Source organism: Corvus kubaryi, unplaced genomic scaffold, assembly GCF_017639235.1.
Source record: "Corvus kubaryi isolate FWS band 111438036 unplaced genomic scaffold, C.kubaryi_AGA036_p1.0 134, whole genome shotgun sequence".
Classification (NCBI taxonomy): domain Eukaryota; kingdom Metazoa; phylum Chordata; class Aves; order Passeriformes; family Corvidae; genus Corvus; species Corvus kubaryi.
Window position 1 is genome coordinate 6,651,839 of NW_024580668.1, and position 19,613 is coordinate 6,671,451.

The 19,613-nt window shown below is 54.9% G+C and overlaps 1 protein-coding gene and 1 long non-coding RNA gene across 2 annotated transcripts; one reads left to right on the forward strand and one right to left on the reverse strand.

Annotated features, from left to right (window-relative positions):
- Positions 1-875: 875 nt before the first annotated feature.
- LOC121673699 lies at positions 876-12,123 on the reverse strand. Its single transcript, XR_006019287.1, has 3 exons — positions 10,886-12,123; positions 5,511-5,698; positions 876-1,734 (listed from the first exon to the last, which is right to left on the reverse strand). It is a non-coding gene; the product is annotated as an uncharacterized LOC121673699 (long non-coding RNA).
- A 374-nt stretch (positions 12,124-12,497) lies between these two features.
- SOX18 (SRY-box transcription factor 18) lies at positions 12,498-16,522 on the forward strand. The gene is made up of 2 exons (XM_042047309.1): positions 12,498-13,128; positions 14,753-16,522. The coding sequence occupies exons 1-2, from the start codon at positions 12,726-12,728 to the stop codon at positions 15,601-15,603; spliced, it is 1,254 nt and encodes a 417-aa protein (XP_041903243.1). The 5' UTR covers positions 12,498-12,725; the 3' UTR covers positions 15,604-16,522.
- Positions 16,523-19,613: the final 3,091 nt, after the last annotated feature.

Here is a 19,613-nt window from a genome sequence, read left to right on the forward strand (position 1 = left end):
TTGGCGTCAGAGACACGCTCGAGCAGCACTGCTGCCACTGTGAGTGTGGTTTGTGTCGCTGCAATGCAAAGATGGTTCCTGACCACAAGTATGGCCGAGGACGTGTCTCAGATTCCAGAGCACAGAGTCACTGATGCCGAGCGCCGTCACCCCGTCGCTCCCTGCCTCGAGCAGGAGCCATCACCCCGCCAGCCCTGGCCTCCTGTGGTGGCAACCAGCCTCGCCCAGGCCCCACCACTGCCTGCTTGGCAGGGGGTCCCCGAGGGACAGAATGGCACGAAATCCTCACGCCTGCAGCCCCATGTGCCTGCCAGGCATGTCCCCTGCCCCTGTGTGCCCTGCTGGCCTGCGGCTCCGCTCTTCCCAAGGGTTAACAGGACACAACAGGCCAGGCATTTGCAGAGCAGGGAGGGTTTCTGGCTGACCTTGGCTGGGAAGCAGCGGTGGCGTCGCTCAGCCCAGCCCTCCGAGTGTGGAGCCGGTGGCCGGAGCGCTCCCCAAGCCTGGGTGGAGGTAGATCCAGAGGAAACTCCACCTCCGCGGGAGCCAACCTGCTATTGCAGGAATTCCCAGAGAAATTCCCGCTTGGGGTGATCTGTCAACGGATCCATGAACTTTCTTTTACCTCTTGTGAAAGCAGCTACTTGAATGTGCTAAAAACAGAGCAGGGGCGAGTCCATCAGGGAGAGGCTGGGAGGGGGCTTTTGCTGACCCCTGCACACCAAGAGACACCCTGAAAGTCTCTGTATGTGGTGCCTTGCTGGCAGCTGCCCTTGGCAGGCAGAGCTGGGAGAGCCAGGAGAAGTTTCCTGCAAAATAAAACCCTACAAAATCTCACCTGTTTTTTCCACTGGGCTACTGTATTTCCCAAGGGCCTCTCAGCAGATTTGTACACAGCAAATGGGCTGGATCAAGTTGGATGAGCTTTCCCTGCTTCCAGTATCCCCAGTAAGTTCAAGTCATTTGGAGATCAGCCACCAAACCCCACCCTTTCTCTGCTCCCAACCACCAGAGGCTTGGTCTGGTCCACTTTTGGAAAAAGCAGAGATGAGAGGCCCTCCTGGGCCTGCCTTGTCCATCCACCCACCACAAAACCCCCAGGGAAGCTCTGTCCTGAGACACCCCATAACTTCAGGGGTGCTCAGGTCTCCAGGACTTCAGTCTTGGGTGACTGCTTGGACGACTGGCTGTCCTGGGTGACACACTGGACTCTGAGCTGGTAATGAGTGACCCTATCCAGAGAAGAACAATCAGTAGCTGGAAGACCCTGAGGCAGGAGGTGGGAGCAGCTGCCATAGGCTTTGCCAGAGCAGCACTAATTTGGGGGAGGGGTTTTGATGTGTCTCCCCTCCTTTTCACCCTCATGAGCCTGCCTTGGCTGGAGGTCTCCTGACTTGGATCCTCTAACTATGCACTTGCGCCAGCCCTGCAATGGAGGCAGGGATCTGCCTTTTCTTCCCCTCCTTGCTGCAGCTGTCTGATGTCCTTAATCTCCTAGCCCTAGCACTGGGGACATTTGACCCTGAAGCAGTCAAATCCTCCATTCAAACACTTAGGAAACCTGGGGAATGTGGCATGAATGGTGACTTACATTTCTGTCTTCCACACCATCCTGTTTTCTCCTTTGAGGAGCCAAGGGGCCTCTCCGTACCTCGTCTTGTGGCACAGGCCTTCCTAACGCAGCAGAAAGCATCATGGTTCCCAGGAGATACTGCAGGATCCATCCGTGCCATTCTGGAAGAGCAGCCCACAGACGCTCCGTGTCCTTTACTCCCTACATCCCCCCACTGCATCTGTCCTGGAGCTGCAGGTGAGCACCCGTGCCTGGGGACACTGCCATCTGGACCTCCCGGGACAAGTCCTACACCAGGAAAGGCTGCAGGATTTGGCTACAGTAGGCAGCAGCTGCAAGGGGAATGTGGCTAGGACCACCCTGTGTGGTAGCCCAGCCTCTGCCACCCTGAGAAGCGGGGAGCATGGAAGGGAGGATGCGGAGGAGATGATGGCTCCCATGAGCCCTGCTCATCGCGAGTGCCAGGGTGGAGTTTGGACCTCCAGCTTTGCAGATGCTCTTCTGAGACACTTTGGATTTTCCCTAAACCTCTTCCTCCTAACAATTTTAATTATACTGGCAGCTGTTCAAAATAATAATGACAGGGAGAGGAATAAATGCTAAGCTGCAGTCTGTCACGCTTCATGAGATGCCCCCAGGGGACACTGGGCCAGACAAGCAGCCAGCCCAGAGCTGTGCCAGCCAAGTGGGTGCAGGCTGCCACCCCACACTAGCCACCAGCAGTTTCTGGGGTCTGGGCTGGCATGTGTGAGCGTGAGAGTCTGTGCAGGCACTCGGGTCTCCTTTCTCTCCCCCTCTCTGTCTCCTTTTATTCACCTCCATAAAACATAGGAAGTTCAAGCCATTCATTTTGCTATTTGTGTCTCCTTCCCCACGCCCTGGTTCCCTCCCTTGCCCCCTGCAGCCTCTCCTCTCACTGCTTGCCCAGCATCCTTGACCCCGAGAAGTCTGGTGTGTATGCACTTCCCTTTTGGCCCATGGAAAGCACCACGCTGAACTGGTGCCTTGATAAGTCTGCTGTGGGAAGGCAGGGGCTCCTGGGCTCCCACACAGGGCTTTCCCATGTAGCATTTCCTATGCTGTCCCTGCTCACCCGTGCGATCTCCAGACCCAGGCAGTGGGAAGCTCTCCAGATGGCAGTGCCCCTCTGTGGCAGCAGGTCTGACCTCCTTGGGATCTCGTGACTTGCTCTGTGTCAAAAGCCACTGTGTGTGGAAGGAGACATCCTCCTGAGGAGGAGGAGGATGGTTGGCTTCTCATGGGCAAACATGGCACCTCTCAGCTCAGCCACAGCAAAGGATTGCAAAGGATTCGAACCCCCAGCCCCTTCCTCTCAGTGCTTTTGCAAGCAGAGCTCTGATACTTTCTCCCACAGAGTTCGGGATCAACAGGACCTGTGTCCTGTCAGCAAAGGAGTAAGCATGCGGCAGAGCAGACAGGATTGGGGTCTAGACCTCAGAGGGGCTGGAGACACGGATTGATGGGTAGAGAGGGAGGAAGGAGAGGCTCAGCGAGGAGGGCTGGGGCCTTTTCTCTGAAATAACCTCAGCAGTTCAGTCGTGGTTTGCCGGAGGGCGAAGGCAGCGTGTTCCCTCCTCACTGCCTTCATCCTCACTGCCTTCATCGAGCAGAGCCAGGTCACGGGGCTGTGCCGTGCCCTCTGCTCCCCGCAGCGATGGGAGCACAGAAAAGAACCTTCTCCCGCTTATCGCCCCATCAGCGGCTCTGCAGCGGCTCCACTGCCCCAGCGCTGAGCACCGAGCCCTGATCTCATCAGCACGCCGCACACTTGCAGCTCGAACAATAACCAACACAATTCCCAGAAATGCACAGCCTTCTGCTAAAGCCTCCCTGGGGGAAAGCATGCCAGCCGGCCTGTCGGCACCAGCACAGCCATCGCTGCCAGCCGCTGGCAAACGCAGCCTGCGGCAGCCCCAGCGCGAAGGCACCTCTGTGAAAACAAGCCTGTGCTGGGTGGGGTGGAGGGAGAGGCCGAGCTCGAGTCCTTGGGGCCACCCATGAGGTCGCTGTTCTCAGGAAGTCCCTCTCCCTCTTGGTGTTTGTGACCAGGTGTCATGCCCTGTCCCAGCCACCCTGTTTGCAGCCCCTGTCTGCTCTAAATGCCCTCTCAGTTCACAAAGGGGCCAAGATGCAAAACTGAGTCCCAGCTGCCTGGGCTGGGAGGGTAGAGACAGGGCCATGGATACTCCTCACCTCAGTGGGGACCCACAGCCTGGAGAGGCTTTTCCACATCTCACAGCTTGCCTAAGTGTCTCAGTCTGCCAGAGCCTTTCCTGTCACATTTGGGTAATTGCTCTTTCAACTTCCAGATGGAATATCTGGACACCCAAGCAGGCATGGCTGGATGCTTGAAGCAGCGTATGTAACCTGTCCCAGCTGAGCTGGAAGTGGGAGAAGGCCAGCAGCTGGCATGGCCATTCTCTCTCCAAGCACGTCCTCTGGATCTCACCAGCCTGTCTGCCCTTCACATAAGGCCAGATGTGCCATCCAGGGAAGCAGCGGGGCACAGCAGCAGAGCTATCACCTCCAGACCTCACAGCGATGCAGCAGACACACCAAATCCCTGTGCAAAAGGTGCAATGCCAGCACCATCCCAGAGCCCACATGAGCGAAGAGCAGCACCTGGAACAGCACAACGGTGTCCCCAGTGCAAGAGGATGAGCCTTGCAGTGACCCAAGTGACGGAGGACCTGCCTCACAGTGTCCCTGACACGAGGTGCATTGTTCATGAAAACACATGGGGAAGTCCAAGGAGGACAGACTCGCTGGCTGCGTTGGGCTTCCTGCCTCCTGGCCCTGGCCACCGCCTGACATCATTGCTCCCGGTGGGAATGACCACCCTGGCCCCACTCGGTCCCTGACATTAGCCAACAATTTCCTGACCTCCTGTCCAGCTTTTCAGCCTCCCACGGCCCCCCATGGTGGGGAGACTTTTGTGCCTGAGATAGATAGATAGATAGATAGATAGATAGATAGATAGATAGATGCTTGACTCCTGCCACCATGGCACAACAGGTGGCAAACCTGCATCCTCTTCCTCACTACCATGGGCACAACAGAGGTCATGCTCCCCATCACCTCGCCATCCACATCTGAGGGTATGGGATGGCATGGGAGTGTGTGTTCTCCAAAAATGCCCTATTTAGATTGACAGGGGCCAGGAAGGCTGAGGAGAATGAATGTGGAGGGAAGCAACACAGGTACTGGAAGGATGGCTGTGAAACACACAGGTACTGCCTGGCCTCCATGCACCAGCCCTGTGGAGGCACCAACCTTCTCCTCACCATCCTCAAATCTACCCAAGCGACAGCAGGGTCTGGGTACAGTGTGTGCCATGTCACCCATACACCCTGCACACTCTGGCTTTTCCAAATAAACAGACTTTGTAGTGAATATGTGGAGGATCGTGCAAGCCTCGGGCTGTTGCTGCCCCGCCTCCCTTGCCTTGCAGCCGTGAGTTTTTTCCCTGAGTGACTCTTCACGAGTAGAGCACAACCTTGGGCTGAGGAGCTGCAAACCTGCCCTTGTCCAAACCCGCTGCCATCAGCACTTTGCTGCAGCTGCTTCCAGTGCTGCTCTAAGAGTTTTTCCTTGCAGCCTAAACCCCCACCGCTGGCTCCATCCTTCTGGCTCCAGCCCACTGGGGATGGAAGGTTTCTCATTCCCGAATACAAATATAACTGTAATCTGCTAAACCCTGCTGTTGATCCTGACTGCATCCTCCTGTCCTGAGCTTTCCTACAGTGCCTTTTATACCGGTAATAGCACCAGGCTCCTTCTCCCATCATTGTTGACTCGACAATGAAAACTGTTTGTATTATTGTGTCCCCGAAGCTTTGCCAATAGTACATGTGTCCCGAGCTGATAGCAACAGGCTTTGGCAAGGCTGCAGCTCCATCAGATAAGAGCCTTTAACCTTATTTCTCCAGCTCGAGCGCTCCACGAAGGGCCATTCTGTCGTGAGCCTTTCCTTATCCTTCCCCTGAGCTTCCAGATCCGCAGGCTCCATGGGCCAAGAAGAGGGGTCGTTGGCAAAGGGCAGAGGTGGAGGTGTTCAGGGCAAGCAGCCTGGGAAACAGCCTCAGCTTGGGTGAGAGAAGAGCCCTGCGGGGAGATGGAAAGACAGAGCTGTTTTCCCAGGCAATTTAAGGGCCAAATGCACGGCCATCCCTTGTCCCCTGCCTTCCTCAGGGACCCGCTCCACCCCGCCGTGCTCCACCTTGGCTCGGCTCCCGCACACAGCAGGAGCGAAGTGGAGGAGAAACGCTGGAGCCCGGAGGCCCTCGCACGCTCCCGGCTGGCCCGCGAACAAAGCCTTTCCCTTGGAGCCCTTCCCTGCCGCCTCCCTCCTGCCCCGGCCCCCTGCGCTCCGCCAGCCGCGGGGATCCCCAGCATCGGCACAGCCGTGGGGGTCTGCACCGTCCTCCCCATCCCAGCCTGCATCCCTGTGCCGAACCCCTCCATGACTGCTCCCAGCATCCCTGAGCCCCAGCTCTGCTGCTGGGGGATTTCACTGCCACTTTCCGAGCTGCAGCACAAAGGATGCTCTGAAATCAGAAAGCAAAGAAAACGATGCTGCCTGTGGCAAGCTTTAAAATCTCATTTTTAGGCCAATTTATGGGAGGGATGTCACTGTTCTTGGGGTTTTCAGCTGCAAATGCAGCACATCCCTTTTCCCTTCCCTTAATGTCCCCAATGCAGCACCTAAAAGCAAAAGTTGTTCCTCTGCTGGCAAGGAGGGAAAGCTCTCAGGTCCTTCTCTTTATTCTTAATGTTACTATTGTAATTATTATTAGTTGTTATTGTTGTTGTTATTATTATTATTATTATTGTAATTATTATTATAATTCTCTCCGAAGATAGAAGCACTCAATCAGAGATACATCCTGCCCATTGCTGGGAAGATTGTTGTCTCTAAAGGGCCCAAGGAGAAGCTGGGTCACCCCATGCCCTGTGCAACACATGGGGAAACTGAGGCATGGAGCCACAGCAGCATCTACCCCACTCTGAGCAAAAATTCCTCTCTTCCACATGCATTTCCCTGTCTGTGTGAGGTGAGGTTCTCTCAGCAACATCCTCATTCTTTCTGCTGGGCGGCAAAAGCCTTGGTGAAGCACAGGAGTGGCCACAAGATCCTGTGTGCAATGGGGTGGGCTGCAAGCTTTGGCGAAGGTTGTCACTTCCAGGGATGCTGCAAAGGGCTCCTCCTCCTCCAGGCCTGGTTGTGGTGATGCTGCAGGGCCACAGATGGGCAGCTCCAACCTACCTCCCAAAAAATCCAGGCTCAGAAATCCTTCTAATTGCAGTTTTCCTTTCCTCAGCACCCGAAAAGAGGTCAGGCATCCCGAGGCAGCCAGCCTGGGCATGCAGAGGGAGCAGGATCCCGGTTCTTGGCTGCATCTCCTGCACAGACACCAGCAAGCAGTGTTTTCTGCCAACTCAAGCGATGGAAGCAGCGAATAACCCCCGCATGCCCACGCTCTGCACAGCCCAACTGTCAGCCAGCTGCCTGTTCCTGGGAGGATGCAGTGCCACAGGCAGGGAGCATTTTCTTGCTATAATCAAGAAGAGAAATTGTGCCGATCGGAGCAGCTGAATGGCAGCCAAATCTGCTTCTCAGCGGCTTTTCTACACTCTGTATTCATGTATTTGGCATGAGTAGCTCTGCATTGAGGTAATTCATTAATGCTCAACCAAAAATGTGTTTATGGGAGTCTTGAAATAGTTGGTAGAAGTGTAAGACTTTCCTTCCTAAAAGCATGGGCTCTCTCTGTGATGGGAACTCAGTATTAAAGCGACGAGTGCTCCTGCAATCAGCTGCCAGGGAAGCGACCCCGGGCAGCGTGTGCCCTGCGCATTCCAGCATGCTCTGATCTCCTTGTGCCGAAGCCTTTCCCTGGATTTAGTGTCCATAAGCACCATGGGTGGGATTTGCAACAGTTCGACTCATGTTTGGGATGTGAGGGCTTCACCTGGGGTTTCACAGAGAGCAGCCTGGGGAGCAAACACAGGGTGATGTGGCTGGAACTGCAGCACCCCGAGCTGATGGCGAGAGCATCACCAGGGAGTCGGCTGGGCCAGAAGGAGCTGTGGCAGAGCAAAAGCAGAGGAAGGTGAGGCAGGACAGCCCTGGGGAGGCCCAAGGTCTCTGGCCATTGCCCAGGAGGCTGCAGTGGCTGCACCCATGCAGAGCAAACAGCTTTTTCAGGTTAGCTGTGGGTTTTGCTGCTCGCACAATGGATATCGCTGTTGTCATTCCAGTTATAATCCTGTATAAACAAGGCTGACCTCTGGTTATTGAAAAGAGCTGAAAATAAAGACAACTTTCTCTGCTTCCTCAGATGCGGTGTCTGATTGCCAGGCTCGGCCAACTGAGCCCACACCGCAATCCCAGCTCAGCTCCCGCAGCTGTTGGGGACCTGCTGGTGCAGTTGGCAGCGAGGCAGAGTGGTAGTGAGCACCCAGACAGAGAGCCACTGTAGCCCAGGACACCTTCCTGCTGTCCCCAGTGCCCTTCACTTGTCAGAGGGAGCTGGTAGCCAAAAAAAAAAGCACATGAGCAGAAAACAGCTGAGCTGGGCATTCCCTGGACTGGGAGTGGCACAACCTCCCACTCTCCCCCACTTGGGTGGGAGTCTGGTCCCTGCCTGGGGACACGGGGGATTTGCCACCCTTGTACAGGCACATGGCTGCAGCCAGGATGCTCCTGACACGGATGCTGAACCCCAGCAGCCTTGCTCGGCACTTTCCAGCTCTGCCTGACCCACTGAACTATTTGTGCCTGAGGAAACTGAGCACTGAGTTGGACCCTGGAGAAAGGGAGGCTCCGGAGAACACAGCATTTCCCAGCTGATGACTTCAGCCTCCCAGCAGGTCTCACAGACAGCCCCAACCCTGAGTCCTTTGCTCTCCAGGAAGCGCCTTTCTTTGGGAAGCCTTTGTTCCAGCAAGGCTGGAGCAGCCCCAGTCCCAAGGGAGCCCACGGGACCCGCCAGTGCAGGGGCACCTCTCAAGGCACTGGGGGAGCCACCAGCCTGGGCCATGCCCCACAGGTCCCCCCAAACTGTGTGAGGAACATCCCTACTCCCCGTGGCCACCCCGAGGATCCCCATCTCCTTTGGCAGGTGTGGGTGTAGGTCACATACATCCCACCTGGCTGCACTGCTCCGGGGGCATGTCCGGTGTGGCCTAATGATAATTATTCGCTATAATTAATAACAAATCCCTTCCTGTGAAATACCTCATTCATCCAGTTGGACACACAACGGCACCAGCCACACACTGCTGGTAATTGTATGGTGATTAATCAGTTAGTGGTGTGAACACATCTAGAGGCAAGGCTGGTCTGTGTGAGCGAGGGAGGGCAGTGCTGGGCACCAGAGGAGGGTGCAGCACTTGCACCCAGGCCCAAAGACCCATCCTGGCCCTGCCCCTGCCCTGCACCCTCTGCAAAATGAGGATACAAAGCAATTTTCCCACCACAGCTTGGAGCCTGGCTTCTGCTGTGCTGAAGGGTCCTGCCAGCATCCACCCGCCACCTCTGTCACCTGGATGCAAATTTTGGGGGCAAGTCCCTTGGATTTGGTCACACAGCCTCAGCCTGGGGCTACTGCTCCAACCCGCAGCCAGCAGCAGCAGCAATAACCATCAAGCTCAGCTGACAACACGGTCTTCCCTTCTTCCCATCCCCACCAGCCCCTCTTCGAGCCCTCAAATCCCCAACGCCCCTTGGGATGATCCAGGTGGTGCCACATCTATTTTTAGCTGGATGGGAGCTCGGCATTGGACCTGGTTGGGAGAAATAATTGGGAGCGGGCGGGCTGGGGGCGGGGAGGGAAAATGCCTTTGTGCTGGGGAGCAGAGGCGGCCGTCCCGCCACGCTTCCTCTGCTAGGTGTGGTGCTGGGCTGCGCGGGATGCTAGGAAGGGAAACGAGGGGCCGAGGTGGGGTCAGCCAGCTGCCAGCTCAATAAAACTGGGGAGGGAATGAAAAAAAATAAATTAAAAAATACACAACTCCCGAGGCTGTCTGCTGGACTGGGGTCCAGCTTGCCTGATTACAAGGCCATCGAGGAGGGCATGGGGAGAGGTCATTCAGCTGGCATGCACCAATCCTGGCTCTGCCCAGGGATGCCCAGAGCTTCTTCCCTGCGTGTGGCTGCAGATGTGGCTGGTGAGGAGCCAGTGGGTCACCAGCACCACACGTTCCAGCCCTGTGGGCAGCAGGGCGGAAGGAGTGCTTTTTCCACCTCCCAGGAGAGCTGAGCCGGGCACAGACCCTCTAACTTCACCCCACCCCTGGGTGAGGGGGCTTTCGCTCTCTGGAGTGAAGCTCTGCAGTGCTGGCTGTGGGGAGGGGGAGGGCAGCACAGTGGGGTGGCACTGTGCTTGAAGTCAGGCTCCTCCCAGGCTGGCCCAGGGATATGTTGGGTGCTTTGCACCCAGGCATTTCTGCATCCAGGCATTTTTGAGTGCTTTGCATACTGCTCCATCCTCCTCGCAGCTCTCCTTCACCTCTCTGCTCTGTCTCCTCCAAAAACCATGCCACACTCCATGGCTCTTCCCCCCATTCCTTTTTTTCCTTTCTATTTGCTCCCTTTTATCTATCTTTTTCCTTTTTTTTTTCCTTTTTATTTTCTTAATGATTTCATAATGATGCAGAACCAACAGCAAATGCACTGTGAGACCAGGTTTGCAGACCCAGTGTGAGGCTGGGTTTCATGTGAACTTGAGGGTCAAAGTGCCCAGCTGTGCTCCATGGTCAGGAGTTCCCAAACTATCCCACTGTAGCAGGGACAGCAGCACCATCCTGATCTCTGCCCCCTGCAACAGGGAGAGCATCCTGAGCCCATGGTCATGCCATGTGGAGGAGGCCCAGGGCTGGAGTGGCTGCACAGAGCAAGCGTGGAGGACACGAGGCTCTGCCTCCCCTGGGGAAGGTTTGCCCCAGCACTTAACATCATTCCAGGGCTAGGAAAATCAGAGTTGCCCCCACTCCCACCCTGCTGCAGCTCATACCCACCACATCCCCAATGCCAGCTGGTGGCACCAAGTCCAACCCCAGCTCCAGGACAACTCTGAGCCCACCTGGAGGCCATGAATTCTGCCAGGGCCATGGAGGAGGCCACAGAGAGGATGTGATCAGGGAAAGCACCGCATGCTTGGCTGAAGCCTGGGAGAAGGGGGATGTCCCCACCAGCTGCCCAGACTGTCTGCCCCAAAGGCTGCTCACTTCACTCCACACGCAGCCACAGGCCCTGGCTTGAGGGTCCCCAGTTCTCCCAGCACCCACCTTGCTTCTCCCAGGGCAGGGGCAAAGAGCCAAAGCCTCCAGGGGCTCTGCTCCGGATGGCGGATGGCGGCAGGGACTGCTTCTCCGGCAGAGCAGTGCTCTGGCTCCCTCTGGATGGGGGAGAGAGGAGAGGAGACTCCTTGCAGCTGTGTGGGCTCTCCTGTGGACTGGTGCTGATTTGCACTTTCAGAATTTTAATAAGAAGCTCCAGGAACGTGAAGGAAATCTCGCCCGAAACCTCTGTCGCTCCTGGCTGATGATTGAAGAATAAGTGAGACATGATTTTTTTTAATTTTTTTTTTTTGGAGGCCTTTGTTTTGTTTAGGGTTAACAGCAGATTGGCTTGTCCAAATCACTTCCAGACACACAGAAACCATGGCATGCAATACCGCACGGCTGTGAGAGGCTGGAGCTGGGCTCTTCCGCAACCCAGTGCCCCGAGTCTTCCTAACGCCGAGGTTCACATTTCAGGCTGGGGTCTAGGGCATATCCACAGCCAGAGAGGTCTTGGGGGCAGCTACCCAGAGTTGGGACATCTCTTTCAAGTCAGCCCAGTTGCCCCAGGGATTTTAGGGGGCAGGCACAGTGTGCCAGCCAATCTCCTTGATTGCAAATGGATCCCACAGAATTCATAACTCCCCATGCCAAGGGCAGGAAGGACTTTCAGACCACCTAGCCTGACCCTTGGCACTGCAAATTCCTGCTGGATGGCAGCCAAGCAAGCGGAGCAGTGACCTGGTGGCAGGGGAGGTGCTGCTTTGCTGTGGCAGCTGATGGCAGCGTGCTGTGGGTACCCGGCCATGCCCAAGATGTGCAGTGATGGCACAGCCGTGCCAGCCCCAGCATCTCCACAGGCTGGGTTTAGCCACGATCATTGAACCCCCCATTCCTCCACAGTCCCTAGAAAACACAACGTTTTTCATGTAAACGGCACTTAAGCTCAAGGAGCAGTTTCTTTGCCTGACACTGAAATTCCCACAGAAAATTGCTGGGGGGAGAGGGCTCACCCCTGCCTTCACCCCAGGGCTGCTCCCAGCCCCGGATGGGGAACGCTGGCCAAAACACACACACGGAGTCAGTCGTAAGAAAAATAAACGCCGAGCCCTGAACATCCCTGTGCTCCTGCACACAGCCTGGCAGGCGAAGCTGAATGCTTCCCTGCCTCGGCACCGCGGGTGGTGGGGGGCGAGGGCAGGGCACAGGGAGCAGAAAAGGGCCTCGCAAAGAGAAAACAAAAACACACAAAGAAGACATAAAGAAAGACCAAGAGAAAAAAAAAAAAAAAAAAAAAAAAAAAAAAAAAAAAAAAAAAAAAAAAAAAAAGTCAGAGAAAAATTTAACAACCCTCCTCCCTGGACAGAAGGGAACGGGGCAGCAGCGTCCACACCGGTCCCAGCTCGGCCCTCCCCGGGTGGCTCTTCCTGCTGGTGCCTGGGGACGCCCCCCTTCCCTCCTCCTCCTCCCCCTCATCTCCTCCTCCTTCTCCTCCTCCTCCTCCTCCTCCCCCTCATCTCCTCCTCTCCCTCTCCTCCTCCTCCTCCTCCCCTCGCCCCGCTGATTGGTCCAGCCCGGCTATATTTTGCCCCTTCCAGCCCAGCATCATCCCAAAAGTTTTTTTTGGGGGGAAAGGGGGAAAAAAATAAAAAAAAAGAGAGAAGAAAAAAAAAAAAAAAGAAAAGAAACCAAAACAAACGCAGGCGAGCCCGAGTCCCCCGAAGGCAGGCGAGGGAGGCGAACGGCGGGCGGCTGCTCGGCGGTGCTGGACCCGGTGGGACGCGGCAGGACCCGATTCTCTCTCCGGCACCCGGTCGGGTCTGACACAAAGTGCTGTCCAGCTGGAATGAATATATCTGAGTCTAACTACTGCCGAGAGGAGATATCGCAACCCCGGGGCGACTGTTCATGGGTCACCGCCGCCGTGCCGGCCGTTGAGCCCGGGCTCGCCTTCCCGCGCCCCCCGGGAGCCGCCTCCCCCGCCAGCCGCACGCCCAGCCCCGAGCCCGGCTTCGCCTTCGGCCCCGGCTCCGGCGGCGCGGCCCCCGGCGCGGCCCCCAGCCGCACGCCCAGCCCCGAGCCGGGCTATGGATACAGCCCCCCGGCCGGCCGCCCCGAGGGCAAGGCCGCCGAGGACTCCCGCATCCGCCGGCCCATGAACGCCTTCATGGTCTGGGCGAAGGATGAGCGCAAGCGACTGGCGCAGCAGAACCCCGACCTGCACAACGCCGTGCTCAGCAAGATGCTGGGTGAGCGGGAGCGGAGCGGGAGGAGGGCTGGGGGGCTGGGGATGCGGGAATATGGAGCTAAGGATGCGGGGATGCTGCGTTCCGGGGCCGGCGACGCGGGGGTGCAGGATGGGGATGCGGGCTGCAAGAGTACAGGGCTGTGGGATGCACGCTTACAGAGCTAGGGACATGGGGATATGGGGATGGGGATTCCAGCTGCAAGAGTACAGGGTTGTGGCATGGGGAGGGTATCGAGCTGAGGAGACAGGGATGTGGAAGTACAGGACTGGGAATACGGGAATGCAGAGGTACAGGTCTGGGGATGTGGGCTGCAAGAATGCAGGGCTGCAGGATGCAGGGTTACAGAGCTCAGGATGTCGGGGTACGGGGCTGGGGATGTAGGGATAGGTGGGTTTGGTTCTGATAGTCCAAGGCAGGGATACAGGGCTGAAGATGCGAACTGCAGGGGTCCGGGGTAGCGGGATGAAGAAATACAGAGTGAGGGATATACGCTGCTGGGATTCAGGGCTGGGAGCGTGGGATGAAGCGGTACAGGGATTTGGGATGCGCACTGTGAGAGTCCAGGGCTGTGGGATACAGACTGCATGGATATGAGGCAGCGGGATGTAGGATGCAAGGATATGGGGCTCTGCTAGCCCAGCTCCGAGGGTATAGGACTGCGGGATGCAGACTACCAAGAGTATGGGGTGCAGGACTTGGGATACAAGGATGGGGTGCTGTGGGATACAGAGTTGGGACATGCAGGGCTATGGGCTGCAAGGTTAAAGAGGAGCGGGACACAAGCTTTAGGGATGTAGGATGAAGGGCTACCAGTTGAGGTTGCAAGGATACAGGGCTGCAGGGATCAAGGGCTGTGGAATGTGGTGTTACAGGATGTGGGAATGTGGGGCTGTGGGATGTGAGGATGTGAGGATACAGAGCTGCATGTATGCAAGATGAAGGGAAACAGGGCTGTGGGGTGCAGAGATACGGGGCTGAGGGGTACACAGCTGCAGGGATGCAGGATATGGGAATACAGGCTGCAGGATGCGGGATGCACGACTGTAGGATGCGGGATGTGGGAACACGGGAAGCAGGATATGGGTAAATGGAGCTGCAGGATGCGGGACTACGGGAAGCAGGATATGGCCAGACAGAGCAGCAGGATGCAGAGACACGGGGCTGCGGGGTGTGGGGATATGGGATTCAGGATATGGTGCTGTGAGTTTTTGGGATGGGTGATTTGGTCTGCACAGCTGCGGGCTGTGGATGCGGGATGCAGGGAAGCAGGGACTGTGGGCTGTACCAAGGGGCAGTGGGAGACAGAATCCCCAGCCCTGGCAGAGGGGTTCACATTCCATGTACCCCCATTGTCCCTGGCAGAGGGATTCCCATTCCATGTACTCCCATTGTCCCACAGCACTGAAGTGCTGGGCACTGCCCAAGCCTTCTGCTGGGACAAGGGAACAGCCTGGCTTGGGACCCCATTCCCCAGCCCTTTCTTGTGCCAGCAGTGAGACCCCGCTCAGGTACCGAGCCGTCTGCGGGAGCCCTTCACCCCTCTGCCTGTCCCTGGGTGTCCCCATGTCCTGGCCAGTGCCAGGTGGCTGAGCTGCTCTCACAGAGCTTCTCTGTCCTCTTCCAGGCCAATCGTGGAAAGCGCTGAGCGCCAGCGACAAGCGTCCCTTCGTGGAAGAGGCAGAGCGACTGCGAATCCAGCATCTCCAGGATCACCCCAACTACAAGTACCGCCCAAGGAGAAAGAAGCAAGCCAAGAAAATCAAGAGGATGGAACCCAATATCCTCCTGCATAACCTTTCCCAGCCTTGCAGTGACAACTTCAGCATGAGTCACCATGGCGGCAGCCAGCCGGGCCACCCCCAGCCTCCCCCACTTAACCACTTCAGAGAACTCCACTCCATGGGGTCGGATATTGAAAACTATGGCTTGCCAACTCCTGAGATGTCTCCCTTGGATGTCTTGGAACAGACCGAGCCGGCGTTTTTCCCTCCGCACATGCAGGATGACTGCAACATGATGCCCTTTCGCGGCTACCACCACCATCACCAGATGGAGTTTCCCCAGGAGAAGTGCATGGGGCGGGACGTGGCCGTGCCCTACGCGCAGACCCCCTCACACTTGGCCGACGCCATGAGGACTCCCCATCCCTCCAGCCTTTACTACAACCAGATGTGCTCGGGAACTCAGAACGGGCTTTCCGCCCACCTGGGCCAGCTGTCGCCCCCGCCTGAAGCCCACCACATGGAGAGCGTGGATCACTTGAACCAAACCGAGCTCTGGACAGACGTTGACCGCAACGAGTTTGACCAGTATTTGAACATGAGCAGGACTCGTCCCGAAGCCTCGGGCCTCCCTTACCATGTCTCCCTGTCCAAAGTGACTCCTAGAAGCATCTCCTGTGAGGAGAGCAGTTTGATATCTGCCCTGTCCGATGCCAGCAGTGCTGTTTACTATAGCCCCTGCATCACCGGTTAGGTTGACCCCACCATCCAATGCGCGCACCAGGAGAGCCCCGACTCTCCTCTAAAAACAAAAAGCCATCCTCCTTTAACCACAAGCTCCATCATATTTAGAGTATCTCATTAAATGCATCGCTTTCTTGTTTGTTCTTTTTTGTTTTGATTTTTTTTTTTAAATTTTTTTAGAGACAGACCATGCTGAACTCACTGATATACCGTATAACTATATAACACAGATAGACGCCTTTCCCCGCCGTGCTCCCCACTCCAGCCCTCGGCAGGGCACAGCTCCAGCTCCCGCCAGCTCCAAGGGGCATTTTCAAGCCAGTTCCAGTAAATCCTGCCTGAAACAATCACACCAGGATGAGCCAAAGTGACCTGTCCCCAGTATTTAACCCAACGACAGGCGAACTTCTAGGGGGGAAAAGCTTTCAGAAAGACTTTGCCAGGGCTGTTAAAGAGTCGGCGCCCATTAGGGGTGGGCTTTAGGACAGTTTTTACTGTATTCTCAGCAATATATTTTAATTGGGCAACAAAACTATATTTTTACTAAGCATTTTTATATATAAAATGGTATTTAATGTCTTTTGGGTTTTTTTATTAGACTTTTTAAAAGAAATCAAGGGATATCCATGAGATCTAAAGCATTTATGTAGCAAAGCTGGATTTAAAGAAAAAAAAAAGGAAGTGGGGGAAAAAGGAGATATTTTGTGAAAATGGAATGATAATGTAAATATTGAGGAACAACTGACTGGAATTTTGTACAAAAGAAAAACATGACTGCAAACACTTTTATTGTCTAGAACTGTACGGAGAGCAAACTGTTTTATTCTGGTTAATTATTAAAACATCTTCATATAATTGTTCCCATCTTGTGTGCTTGTTGTGTGAACACATATTTTCCGCAAATACATGTTGTCCCAACCATTTCCAGATTTTTGTATCCGTTGATTAATGTTTTGACAACCTGGCAAATGTATTAATTTCCAAGCTGCCACCCGCCCGCCCTGTCAGCCGCCTCGGGCTCTGCGAGTGCGGCTCTGCTCAGCTCGGCACGGGACGGTGGCTCGGGATGGGATGGGATGGGATGGGAAGGGATTCTGGTGGTAACCCCACAGCACCGCGCTGTGCCGCCTGGAGATGCTCCCAGCAGGAAAAGCAGCTGTTCTCAGATTAAAATATAATAAAACATGTGATATCCTCCTCTGAAAGGAGCCTTGGTGTGGTCATTGTTTTGGCAGGCTGGCAGCACATCGATGCACGGTCCCCATGGCTCAGCCTGTTTTCCCATGAAACCCCCAAAAAATAGAGTCAGGCTGCTCCGACACCTTCTCTCTCATGGAAGAAAACTCTGTGTACTGGAGCCTTTCCTCCTCCTGGCCTTCACTGGCTGCTTCCCGGCTCCAGCAGTGGCGGGTCTTGCCAAGCCATCACCATGCCCAGCCGGATCCTGCTCAGAGCTGCTGGTGCTTTGCTGGAGCTTCATCCCCCTCCTGTGAATCACTGTATGATTTACAGGGAGTTTTTTTGTTCAATTTGAAATGGAGAAACAACAATCTGTTGCTTAAAACCCGGTGGCATCCGTTCCTTGAGCACCGAGTGATTTAAACCAGGCTGATATCACCAAAAAAGGCTGTTTAAAAAAAAAAATTTTAAAAATTGAATAGAAGGGGAGGATTTTTGTTGTTGTTGGCAAAGAATTGCCTTTTAGGGGAAATGGATATTTAACAAATGACATTAATTTTCAAGCTTCTCCTAAATTAAATTCACATTAGTGTTAACAGGACTCAATCCTGACTCACTTTTTTTTGTTGTTGTTGAATGTGAAGCGCTAATAAACGGGACCACTCTCGGGGCTGGCGACGCGTTCCCATGGAACGCCACAAAGGCGCTTCATTGTCTTTCCATATACAGTATGTAAAAAGGGGGAATACATGGAAAAATGACCTCACTACCTACACGGGAGGGCTGGCGGGCGCCCGGCGGGTGCCAGAACCCGCGCTGCAGCAAACAAACACAACACCAAATGAGAAGCATCCTGTGCCGCCGCCGATGACTATGAAAGGAAGCAGCCGGCTATGGGCTCCATCCCGCTCTGCTCCCCGAAGCAGCCTGGGAGGAAGGAGATGAGGGAGGGGGGAAAGAAGAAAGCCCTGAGTTATTTTCCAGCCCTCAGCTTCCAGGTACCTTCCAGCCATGGATGCGGTCACTTCCTGTGGTTCAAAGCAGCGGTGAGCAGGCCGGTCCTTGCCCAGCTGCCCTGCCGTGCTGGGGAGAGCCACTGTCCTCGCATCGTGGAGCAAATGTTAAGTCACTTTTCTGCAGCAGAAATTCCCTTCTTTCCCCATGGCTCAGGCTGTGCCAGCTCTCCTTGGTTTTTAAACAGAAGGAGGGTCATTTAAATTAGATACAAGAAGCCTTTAGAAAGACGGTGGTGATGCACGGGCACAGGTTGCCTGGAGAAGCTGCAGATGCTCCATTCCTGAAAGTGTCCAAGGTCAGGTTGGGTTGGGCTTGGAGCAACCTGGTCTAATGGAAAGTGTCCCTGCCCATGGCAGGGGGTTAGAACTTGATGACCCTTAAGGTCTTTTCCAGCCCAAACCACTCTGTGATTCGTGCCCCAGGACGCTGCTGTGGGGCTCCAGTAAATACTGGAAAAAAGCTGCAATGGATGGTCATTCTCATCTGTAACTGCACCAAGGATGCACCATGTTGAAGCCACAGCGACTGTGAAAGCCCCACCTCACTGGCCAGCCCTACCCCAGGTCACAGGGAAACAAAAGAGAAGAGAAAGGAGAGAGGAAAAAAAAACAGAGCAGATACCAGCAGGCAGAAAGACCTGTGCCAGACTCCAAAGGATGCCACCCCCTACCATCACTTGGTGTTCCACACAGCCTTTTTCGCCTAAACTCACTGTTTTGACATCAACTTTTTCAAGAAGTGTCCCAAACCAACCTCTTTGTGCTGGTAGAGACCCAGCAGTGGTTTGGGCAGGTGCCTCTCCACAGTGTCACTGCTGCAGCATCATGGTTTAGCCATGGCCAGGACAGGATTTGTCCCCCTCCAAATCCAAGATTTGGTGAGACTGGTAGGCACAGGGGGTGATCCAGCTCCACCAGGAGGGCAGAGGGCTCAGCTGAACCTTGTAGAGGTGCTGTATTTGGAAAGGGTGTTCCTTGATGGGCTTTACCCACACCACTTATTTTACATATTTTTTTTATAATTTTATATCTTGTTTCGTATCTTATATATTAGTTCTACGTATATCTGTATTATTGTTATACATTAGATTTTATTTTTATATTTTTGTATATTTAATTTTTTTTATATTTTCAATATTTTATATGTTACTTTTATATATTTTTAAAATACATTTTATTTCTATCTTTCCCCTGCCCCTGTCCCCATGCAGCTACTCTGGGGCCAGGAAACCATCCCCCAGTGTTTTCTTTCACTGCATGCCGGTGGCTCAGGTGTGACGTGGGACTGGAAACGGCTGGAGCTGACATAGTTTGGGGATGATTTCACTGCCGTTATGGCTCAGGCTGGGGCTGTTACTGCACAGCCCCTTCCGATTTTTATGACTTAATCTCTCCAAAGCTCAGGGCCGGATGGTTTTGGGCTGGGGAGGAGGAGCAAAGGGCTTTTAGCAGGTCGTTACAGCAGAAATACGGAGAAGGTACTTGACAGGTAAATGGAAAACCTGACAGCCCATGCTGCCGGCTTTCCCAGGGTGCAGGGAGAGGGGGAGGCGATGCTAGGTCCTACCTGGGCTTTATGGGCAGGTGGCATCTGCTCTGTGTCCCCTGGGGGTGTGGGGCAGTGGATTCTACCCATGTGTGCAACTGTGTGTGCATCCCATGTGCAAACCTGTACGTGTGCAAGCATTGGTGTGCATCAGTGTGAGCGGGTGTGCAAGCCCCCGTGTGTACCTGCATCCCTGTGTGCATCCACGTGCGCATCCATCCCTGTGTGCATAATCCATGTGTGCACATCCATCCCTGTGTGCACTATCCGTGGGTGCAC

Excerpts from the sequence above, each read along its gene's own strand:
- SOX18 (XM_042047309.1), top strand. The coding sequence starts at position 12,726 with ATGAATATATCTGAGTCTAACTACTGCCGAGAGGAGATATCGCAACCC. Across the intron at positions 13,129-14,752 it reads CGTGCTCAGCAAGATGCTGG|GCCAATCGTGGAAAGCGCTG; the intron begins GTGAGCGGGAGC and ends GTCCTCTTCCAG.